Consider the following 9,527-nt stretch of genomic DNA (forward strand, 5'->3'; position numbering starts at 1 on the left):
AAAAAAAAAATCAAAATATATATATATATAAAAAAAGCGAGCAGCGGCTGGCAGCCTGCCAGTGAGGGGCAGTGACTGAGCATTTAGAGCATCCCCGCCTCCCGCATGCGGCGGGGCAGGGGCTGGGCGCCGCATCCCCCCCGGGGTTAGCGCACCGGGGGGGGGGTGGATTTAGGGTCTCGGGGACGGGGGGAGACCCACGTTTAGGGGCTGGAGGGGGCCGGGCCGGGGCTCGGTCGGCCCCGAAGGGGTTAAGGCGGGCAGCCGGGACCTGCCCAGCCTGCCCGGCAGCTCGGCGGCGCGCAGCAGGCAGCGGGAGGGCTGCGGCCGCCTCCTGCGCGCTCCCGCCGGTGCCGGCCCCCGTGCACGGTCCCGGTCCCGGTCCCGGCCCCCGCGCGCGGCGGGGCCCCGCCGCTCCGCCGAGGTAAGAAGGGAGGAAGGGAGGGAGGAAGGTTCTGGACGGCCCCGAGCATCCGCAGGGGGTGCGGAGCGCTGGGGGGGATGCCGGGGGATGCGGCTCCGCGATGGGCCCGAATGGTGCTGGGGGGTACCGGGGGCTGCCGGGGGGTACCGGGGGGTGCCGGGGTCCCGCCGCTCACCGGGGGAAGGTCCCGATCCCTGCCGGCTCCCCGGAGCCGCCGGTGCTGCCCGCCGGGGGGCTCTGCCTCCATTTCGGGCGCTGCTCCCTGCCAGCCCCGCACCTGACCGGGGACCCCGCGAGCCCCCCCCGGGTGCCCCCGGCCCCTGTCCCTTCTGCCCGTGCCCCCTCCCGGTGCCCCCAGCCCCTCCTGCTCCCCCCTGACCCCGTTCCTGCCACCCCCCTCCTCGTACCCCCTCGCCCCCCCGCATCCCCTCAGCCTCCGCAGTGCCCTGCGCAGGGACGCGGGCGATGGGGACCTGTCCCCGGACCCCGGTGTCCTTCTCCCACCTGGCAGCCTCCAGCTCAAGGTCACTGCAGTAATTCCATATGAGCTGCCGGGCGCTGCCGCCTTATCTCCCGCACAGCTTCTGTTTCACTGCCTTTATATTCCGGGGGGATACCGGGCTGGGTACAAACCCGCTGCTTCCAACGCCGCTGGCAGCGCTCCAGCCAGGGCCGTGCTCCTCCACCCGCTGTCCCAACCCCTTTTCCCAGCTCTATCCACGCAGACTTCGCAGAAGCCTGGTGAAATCCATCTGGGACCGGGTCTCCGGCCGGGACGAGCGGTGCCGGAGCCGGTGGCATTGGGTTGGGGCTCTCCCAGGCTGGGGGACCCGCTGGGGACAGGAGGGGACATCCCTCCCCAGAGGCCGATGGACGGGCGTGCTGGTGTTTGCTGGGCCAGCGGCACCTTTGGAAAGCTGACTTTATCTTCCTGCTGGGTGGTGGTGGAAAGCGGAGCGCGGAGCCAAGTCCCGGAGGACTTTGCCGCGCCGCTGCCCTCGTCCCGAAGGCGTTTCCGCACCAGCGTCGCGGCCGCCCGAGCGAGGCTCTGCTGGTGGGATCCAAAGGCCGCGCCGAGCAGCGGCGTTGCGAAAGGAAATCGATACAGGGAAGCGTCTGAGGAGAGAAACCTGGGCCGCCCGCGAGCTCGGCGGTGCCAGGCTGCTCTGACTCACGGGGACGTCGCCGGCGGTGCCGCGGTGCCGCCGGCCCGCCGGAGCAGGAGGTGCTGGACCGGTTGCACGGGTTGCAAGGGAGCGTGGCGGGTGCTGTGCGTGGCTCGTGGGCACGTCGGCACGGCCCCGGCGTGGTTCTATGTCGGCTGGGGAAGCGGCGGCCCGAGCTGGAGAGCCCGGTGCCGGCGGCGAGGCCGGCCGCGGCGCGGTGGCTGCGGTGCAGGGAGGTGCCGGCTTGGTGAGCTGGGTGTTGGGACGGGCACCGGTAATCGCCGGCCGCGTTCGTGGCTGGGCAGGGGAGATAGGCCTGTGCCCGGCAGCCTTATCGTGGAGCGGGGAAGCGTTGCCGGTGAGTTTTGGGGTGGGAGCTCTGCGAGCAGCCCAGCTCCCAGCCCGGCTGTGGGGAGCTCCAGCCTGCTTCCAGCCTCTGCCTCTTGGCTTCGGTGATCCCCCGAGACAATGAGGGTGGTGGTGTTTGACCACCCCGCGGGTGGGGATTAAGACTAAAGGAGCAGGGCACAGAGTTGTGATGGGGTCACAAGAAAGCAGGGCAATGACAAGCCACGTGGTTTCGCTGGTGAAGGACGGGCATTTCCCAGCAAGAAGAGATTGGGGCAGCTCCCGGCCCTGCCAGCCCTGGTTGGTGGCACAGCAGGGACCCGTGGTGACAAGCAGCAGCATCAGGGTTCCCGTGGGTGCCTGGTGGCTACCCCACAGGAAAGGGATGCGGGTGCAGGTCAGCCGGGAGCCTCGTGGGTGCATTTCAACAGTGGCCACCCGTGCACAGGGTAGGCCTGGGCAGGATCTGGGGATTTTGCAGCGGGTTTTGTGTTACCCGCCCTGTCTGCTGGCCTGGTGCCGGGATAGCCCCCTGGTTTAGCAACCCCGCAGCAGCACGTGTTTCCATCGCAGAAGGAAAATCACCAAGTTTGCTCAGCAAAACTATCAGGGCAGGCTCTGAGTCACGCCAGGCCTTTATTTTCGCCCAATGTGTCCTGGCGGTGCTGGGAGCCTCGGGGGGTGCAGGGGAGCCCCCCAGGCCACCCCGTGCTGCAGGGGGCTGGGGCCTGGAGGCAGCCTGGGGCTGGAGGAGGGAGCTGCCATTTTCAGGTGGGTGCTCGTAGCAGCAGAAGCGCCTGGTAAAAGCTCATCCAAATGTTGCTGAATGTGAAGCCAAATCTCTTGGCAGCTCTGCAGTGCTAGGTATTGGTTTTCTCTGCGATATTTTTTCCCACCCTGAGCATCCTGCATCCCTCCTGCTTTCAGTGAGCGTTAGACGCGGTGGCAACCGGCTTTTCCACCTTGAAAAACGTCCTCGGTGCTGGCTGAGGGCTTTGGGACGGTGCTCTGGTGGCCAGCACTGGTGCTGAGGTCTGCGTGTCCCCGTTCCCCGCTGCAGGTGCCGGTGAGGCCGTGAGCGCCCGTCCCTTTCCCATCACGAGCACCCGCCACCGGCGGGCCCCGGGCAGCGCGCAGCCATGACGACCTCGGCCCTGCGGCGTCAGGTGAAGAACATCGTGCACAACTACTCGGAGGCAGAGATCAAGGTGCGGGAGGCCACCTCCAACGACCCCTGGGGGCCCCCCAGCTCCCTGATGTCGGAGATCGCGGACCTCACCTTCAACACGGTGGCCTTCGCCGAGGTCATGGGCATGATCTGGCGGCGGCTGAACGACAGCGGCAAGAACTGGCGCCACGTGTACAAAGCCCTCACCCTGCTGGACTACCTCATCAAAACTGGCTCCGAGAAGGTGACCCACCAGTGCCGGGAGAACCTCTACACCATCCAGACGCTGAAGGACTTCCAGTACGTCGACCGCGACGGCAAGGACCAGGGCATCAACATCCGGGAGAAGGTGAAGCAGGTGATGGCGCTGCTCAAGGACGAGGAGCGGCTGAAGCAGGAGCGGGCGCACGCGCTGCAGACCAAGGAGCGCATGGCCCTCGAGGGCATGGGCAGCGGCAGCCACCAGGCCGCCTACGGCCGCCGCGCATCGCCCTACGGCGACGACTACGGCCGGACGCGGGGCTCGCCCTCCTCCTTTAACTGTGAGTGCTCATGGCGGGGAGGAGGCGGGTGCTGTGTGTGGTTCGAGGCGGGTGCTGTGTGAGGTTCGCTGCGCCCATCTGGTGCTCCCCCTCTGCTTTTTGGGGTGCTGGTGGCGATGCTCAGCTGCGGTGTGCAGCTCGTTGGTGGTTGTAAGCGTTAATTTGGGGGTATGGCCCTTGGGGACACCACGCTGCGGATGGGGTTGGGGAGGCTGCTGGACAGGTAGCTAGCTGATCTTCTCCCTGAAGTCCCAGTGCTGCTCCTTCACCTCTTCTTTTCTCTCCCAGCATCATCCTCATCACCACGGTTCGCCTCTGACCTGGAGCAAGCGAGGCCGCAGACGACAGGCGAGGAGGAGCTGCAGCTGCAGCTTGCCCTGGCCATGAGTCGGGAGGAGGCCGAGAAGGTAGGGCCGAGGGGCTGGGGTGTGCCCGGGGTTATCTGCGGGGGCTCGGCCCCTGTGTAGGACGGCTGGTATGGGGCTGCCCGAGGGCTGTGCCTGGACCCGTGACCGCACCAGGCTGCTCGCGCTGTGCCTGCATCCCAGCCACCAGCAGGCAGCGGGGACACCGGCTGTCTGTGCTGCCTGTCCCCATGCAGCAGGGACAGTGTCACGACTGAGACACCAAACCTAGCTGCCCTCATCCACCAAGGTCTTCTGGTCCCACATCCCATTTCTCTCGCCTTCGTCGGGAGGCGATACGTCCCGCTGCGCTGCCCCTTGCATGGGGCACGGCTGCCTCCGCCTGCGGCTGCTTCTTTCCAACTGGCAGAGCCGAGCAGGGATGCGGGCAGCAAACGAGCCCCAGCCCCAGCTGTGCAGCCCCCCCCAGGGCTGTCCCGTCTCCTACCTGCCCCTTTTTGCTGGGGACGGCTTATTTGCACACCGGCCGAGACTGCCGCCGGCTGGCACAGCCCGTGCGGGGACGGCCGGGCACACCAAGGACGTGGGCAGTGCCCTTGGGGGGCTGGCATCCAGCATCGCGTCCTCGGTCCTGCCGGGGCAGGGGACACGCTTCAGTGGCAGTGCTTGCCACTGGCCGCCTTCCCCTGCCTGGTGGCTCTTTTGGAGGCTGAACAGCATGTGTGTATCCCTATTTTAGTCCTGGAAATGCAGTATTTATAGCTTCCACTCGCTGCTGCGATGAGCTCTGTAGGAACATGCTCTCGAAAGCTCTGCCTCCCGGAGCCCCCCTGGGCTGTGCGCATGCAGAGACGCTCGCACAGGCGTGTACAGCCGTGCACATGCACACCCCCACCGGCATCCCCGCTCCCAGCCCAGGATGAGCAGCGCGGGGCAGCGATCAGGGCTGCCGTGGTGGCGTGGGGATGGTCCCTCTCCAAAAGCTGGCCTGGGTCTGAGTGTCCTTACCCCAGAGGAGGGGATGGGACGGACTCCTGAGCCCAGGCTGCTCAGGGACTGAGGAGCTGGGGTCTGCAGCAATCCCGTGGGCACGCTGCGCAGGTAGGCGAGGGGCTGCTGGATGCTGATGGCAAGGATGGCGACCACCGAGCTGCTCGGCAAGCTGAGGCCCAGCTGAAATTTCACCCCATTTCCTCTGTTGGCAGAAGCCACTTCCTCCACTTTCCAGTACAGACGAAGAAAGGCAATTGCAGCTAGCGCTCGCGCTGAGCAAAGAGGAGCACGAGAAGGTACCTGTGCCCCGCAGCCCCAGGCACTCCTCTCTCTTGCACTTGGGCTTCTCTCTGCCTCCTGTGGCCGCTGGCCCCGCTCCGGCGCTCGCTTCGCTTTCGCTCCTGCGGGGATGTTCGCTGCAGGCTCTCCCGGTGGGCTCGGCCCCGGAGGAGCTGCCTCTGCTCGGATGCTGGGACTTTTTGGGGATGCGGTGGCAGCTCCTGTGCTGGGTCTGTCTCCTGGAGGTGTCTGCTGGGGGGCCCCGGCCCGCTCACGGCCCCGTCCCTTGTCCCCGCAGGAGGTGAGGGCTTGGCAAGGGGAGAACTCCCTGCTGCAGAGAGCCTTGGAGGAGACTGCCCAGGGTGGGGAGGAAGAGGAGGAAGAGGATAAGATGAAGAAAAGCCAGGTGAAGCACCAGGGCCCTGGATGGCCACACATGCAGCCTAGAGCTCCTGAGCGATGCTGTGGCCCTGGGCTGGGCTCTCAGGTCTGCGCTGTGCTTCCCTTATGCCTTTATTCCCTTCTGTTTGCAGTCCTCTATCCTGGAGCTGGCGGATATATTCGGGCCGGTGCCAGCCCCCTCCAGCCACACGTCTGTCGACCCATGGGATGTGCCAGGTAGGGGCTGCTCCAGGTCTGCCACAGCTCGGGGCTGCGGCACAGACCTCTCCCTGGCCTCTGTCCCTGCCCGGCTCCCACCCGTTCAGCAATAAGGACCGCTGGCTTCTCCCCCCACCGCTGCCCTGTCCCTGCACACCTGGATGGCGATGCTGGTGGGAAGCCACGGTCCCCAGGCGCGTCCCTAACATTCGGCATCCCTCTGTCCCCACCCTGTTCCCCTCATCTCCTTTCAGATGTGAAACCCAAAGCGGAGCCGGGAGCCTGGACCGGCACGACAGACCCCTGGGTGCCAGTGCCGGCCAGCAGCGGGGAGCCCCTGCCCCAGGCGAGCGCCTCGTCCCAGCAAACCGCTGCTGGACCCTGGGATTTCCACCCCGCCGCCGCCGATCCGTGGGGGAAGGTGCCTGCCCCTTCTGGCTTCTCTCCTGGGGACCCCTGGGGGACGACGTCCCCTCCTGCCCAGGGCTCTGGTGCTGCACCGGCGACCGACCCTTGGGCAGCTGTGGCTGAGCCACCTCCTAACCCCGGTAAGCGGCTCGGGCAGGGATTTGGTTTGGCTGGGGATCATGCACAGTGCTGGCTGGTGCTGCCGTGCTGGGAGTGGGTGTCCTGGGTGCCCCTTGTCCCGCAGCCAGCTCCGTAAGCACCTCCTGCAGGACCTCCAATCGCTCCTTGGCGTGCCGAAGACTTCAGGGTACCTTCAGGCTCTCTCTCTGCCCACAGTAATCAGGCTGCTTTAATTAACGTGGCACAGTTAACGGAGCCCTCCCATGGGAGTGGGTGGCAGCCTCAGCAGCGCTCCCACGGTGGGGTGGTGTCCTCCCCCCAATACCTGTTGGCTTTGCTCCCCCCGAAACTCCCCTTTGTGCCTGCCGAGACAGGACGGTTGCTGTTCGCACCTGCCACGGTGCAGGTGGGGAGCTGTTTATAGGAAAAACGTGGGTTTCAGAGCTCGGTGCTGCTCTCGGTTCCTCCTTGGTTGTTTCCTCCCACCTCGCAGCAGTCCTGTTTCCGCTGCCCCAAATGCACAGGGAGTTGCCCTGACTTTTGGTCCCTAAGGGGGTGAGAGCAGAACCAGCCCTAGGTGCAAGCGCTGGTCGTTAAAACGGTCTCCTCGTGCTGTTTCCATCCCGGCGGCCCTGTCCCCGCTGCCTTAGCTAGCACTGCCTGCTTGTGACCGAGCTTCTGCTCTGGCCCATCCCAGTCTCCGTGGGCCGGTGGGTGCTGCTGACCCCAGCCCCACAGCCCCCGTTGCACTCCCGCACGTCTCCCACCCCTCACCTTCCTGCTCGCCCCCCTCCTCGAGTCTCACCTCTTCCCCCCAGCTGCAGGGGGGGATGCTTTCGACCTGTTTGCAAAACCTCCCGAGGCGGCTGAGCAGCCGGAGCCGGAGCATTCGCAGCTGCCCTCCTCAGCCAAGTCCAGCAGCCCCGCGGGTAAGCGCTGGGGACACGGGCAGGGGCCGATTTGGGCAAGGGGGGACATTCCTCCATCCCTGCCTCCGGCGGGGAGGCTGCTCCGTGGCCAGCCAGGAGCTGCTCCTGCATCTGTGCATGGCTCCTTGCTGACGTGGCCAAAGCTCGTCCCCACGTGCAGCCACCCGTGCCGTGGCCTTTGGGAGCCCCGCAGCCCAGGGGGTAGCAGCAGTCCCTGGGGGTAGCAGCACTCACGTCCCCGATCCCTGCTGCCTCCCGTGGTGCTGCAGCCTCCTCCCTGCTGCAGAGAGGCTGCAGTCTGGCAAGATGTGCTCCTAAATGCCCTGGGGGGGAAGAGGGCACACCATCAGGTCACTGTCGGCAGCCCACGGGTGGCTCATGCATCTCCTCTCCCCTGCCCCAGAGCTGGACCCCTTCAGCGACCTGTTCCCCAGCACCAAGCAGGACGGGGCGAAGAGCTTCGACCTCACCAACCTGGCAGACTCCCTGGCCGAGTCCTGCAAGGAGCGGAAGGACTGTAAAACCCCCGAGGCCTTCCTCGGCCCCGCCGCCTCCTCCCTGGTCAACCTGGACTCCCTGGTCGCGCCGCCGCAGGCAGCCAAAACGCGCAACCCTTTCCTCTCGGGTAGGTCCCGGGGTGCCAGGGCCGTGCTGCTGCTCCTGGGGTCCCCAAAGCGCTGGGTGGGAGAGGGGTGCTCGGGGTGGAGGACGAGGAGGAGGAGGAGGGTGTGGAGGATGCGCAGCCACCTTAACGCACCCCCTTGTCTCCTTGCAGGTCTCAGCACGCCGTCCCCCACCAACCCCTTCAGCCTCGCCGAGCAGCCCAAGCCCACGCTCAACCAGATGCGGACCAGCTCGCCCGTGCCCGGCCTGCCCGCGGGCCTCCCCGTCAACGCCATGACCTACAGCGCCTCGCTGCCGCTGCCGCTCAGCAGCGTCCCCGCCGCCCTCCCCGCCTCCGCCAGTGCCTTCCCCCAGGCCGGCGCCGGGCCCTTCCCCGAGCTCCCCAGCACCCTGCCGCAGCCCTTACTGCCGCTGAGCGGCCCCCCACCCCCCGCAGCCTCGCAGGGGGGCCTCAACCCCTTCCTCTGAAGGCTCTGGACCAGCAGCACGTGTAGGCTCTCGCCCCTTCCCCGGCTGTTACGGCCCCCCCCGGCCTTTCCTCCTGCAGAGACCCTTAGGGCAGCCGGGTCGCTCGCCGCCGCAGCGGAGGACGCCTCGCGCCGGGGGGGCACGGGCAGCCAGCATGGAACCCGCAGGAGGAGCCCGGCCTCACGGGGTGCCCCCGCAGCCACCAGCGGAGAGCCCATGGCAAGGGCTTCGTTTTTGGGGCCCCGCGCATCGGGCGGGGGTCCCAGCGCCGGCACCGCGCTCTCGCTCCCTTTTGCCGCGGCGCTTGCATGGAGCCCCCCGGGGCTGCCGGCTGCGCTATGGGACGGTCTCGGGGGGGGCATGGAAGATTTGGAGCTTTCCCCTTTCTGCTCCTTTTTCCCTTGAAATGTGCCCCCCCCCCACCCTCAATCTCGTCCCCCCGAATGCTTCGCGCTCTCCCTGCTCTCCTGGATGCCGCTGCTCCGCTTGGCCCCGTGGCCCTGCTCTCCTGTCACCTGTGTTATTCGCCAGCCGGGGGTGCCCCGGCCCCGCACCCCCTGTATGCTCAGCGGACTTTGTGCCCCCCCAAAATCCCTGGAGCCCCCCCGGAGCCTCGAGCAGAGCCTGGACCGGGACCTCCCGACCCCAGCAGCCTGGGCTTGGGGTGCGGAGACGGGTGGTGCTCGGGGGGCGTCAGGGGGATTGTAAGGGGGGATCCAGGGGAGGGTTTGGGGAAATCCTGGGGGGGGTCCGGGGGGTGTCGGGGGTGGGGGGCTGGCAGGCGTTATCGCTTCGGTGCGTGCACGGTCCCGCGGGCTCTGCGGCTGTACCTAGGACCCCGTGAAGCGACCGTACGACAATAAAATTCTCCACCGAGCTGTGGCGTGCCGCCTCCTTACACCGGGAGGGGGGGGGTTGGGGAGGGTATGGGGGGGTGTGAAGCCTCCCCCCCGGGCTCCCCACGCAGCCCCGGGGCCTTGTTTGTGGGCCTGGCCCCGGAGCACGGCCCGCCCCCGCCGTCCCGCCCGGGCCCTCCCCCGCCGCCATGTTCGCGGCGCCGCTGCGCCGGGCCCGCAGGTACCGGGGGGGGGGG

The 9,527-nt window shown here is 67.4% G+C and overlaps 2 protein-coding genes and 1 long non-coding RNA gene across 9 annotated transcripts in view; 2 read left to right on the forward strand and 1 right to left on the reverse strand.

Annotated features, from left to right (window-relative positions):
• The window catches only part of LOC118175997, a 5,846-nt gene extending 4,727 nt beyond the window's left edge, over positions 1–1,119 (reverse strand). The window contains exon 1 of the long non-coding RNA XR_004755241.1: positions 929–1,119. This is a non-coding gene — a long non-coding RNA (uncharacterized LOC118175997). The remainder of the gene's footprint in view (positions 1–928) is intronic.
• Positions 167–9,019, forward strand: EPN3 (epsin 3). 5 transcript variants are annotated; one of them, XM_035342706.1, is made up of 10 exons: positions 168–424; positions 2,999–3,648; positions 3,937–4,055; positions 5,219–5,302; positions 5,584–5,691; positions 5,819–5,903; positions 6,140–6,433; positions 7,232–7,342; positions 7,746–7,967; positions 8,118–9,019. In XM_035342706.1, the coding sequence occupies exons 2-10, from the start codon at positions 3,078–3,080 to the stop codon at positions 8,432–8,434; spliced, it is 1,911 nt and encodes a 636-aa protein (XP_035198597.1). In that variant the 5' UTR covers positions 168–424; positions 2,999–3,077; the 3' UTR covers positions 8,435–9,019. The 5 variants fall into 5 exon arrangements, with proteins under 5 accessions (XP_035198601.1, XP_035198597.1, XP_035198600.1 ...); XM_035342708.1 differs by lacking the exon at positions 168–424 and adding an exon at positions 1,121–1,649; XM_035342707.1 differs by lacking the exon at positions 168–424 and adding an exon at positions 1,799–1,948.
• Positions 9,020–9,369: 350 nt separating this feature from the next.
• Positions 9,370–9,527, forward strand: part of SPATA20 (spermatogenesis associated 20) — an 8,966-nt gene continuing 8,808 nt past the window's right edge. For 2 of the 3 annotated variants that reach the window (XM_035342703.1, XM_035342705.1), the window contains exon 1: positions 9,371–9,511. In XM_035342703.1, the coding sequence (XP_035198594.1) occupies positions 9,480–9,511 (32 nt within the window). In that variant the 5' untranslated portion in view covers positions 9,371–9,479. Of the gene's footprint in view, positions 9,512–9,527 lie in introns of all 3 variants that reach the window. The other variant, XM_035342704.1, reaches the window with a different exon arrangement.

The sequence above is a fragment of the Oxyura jamaicensis genome, chromosome 18, assembly GCF_011077185.1.
Source record: "Oxyura jamaicensis isolate SHBP4307 breed ruddy duck chromosome 18, BPBGC_Ojam_1.0, whole genome shotgun sequence".
In the NCBI taxonomy this organism is placed as follows: domain Eukaryota; kingdom Metazoa; phylum Chordata; class Aves; order Anseriformes; family Anatidae; genus Oxyura; species Oxyura jamaicensis.

Bases quoted from the DNA above. Each gene is read 5' to 3' on its own strand.
- EPN3 (XM_035342706.1), top strand. From the start codon at position 3,078: ATGACGACCTCGGCCCTGCGGCGTCAGGTGAAGAACATCGTGCACAAC. The intron at 4,056-5,218 runs GTAGGGCCGAGG...CTCTGTTGGCAG, and splicing joins GTCGGGAGGAGGCCGAGAAG to AAGCCACTTCCTCCACTTTC. The intron at 7,968-8,117 runs GTAGGTCCCGGG...GTCTCCTTGCAG, and splicing joins GCGCAACCCTTTCCTCTCGG to GTCTCAGCACGCCGTCCCCC.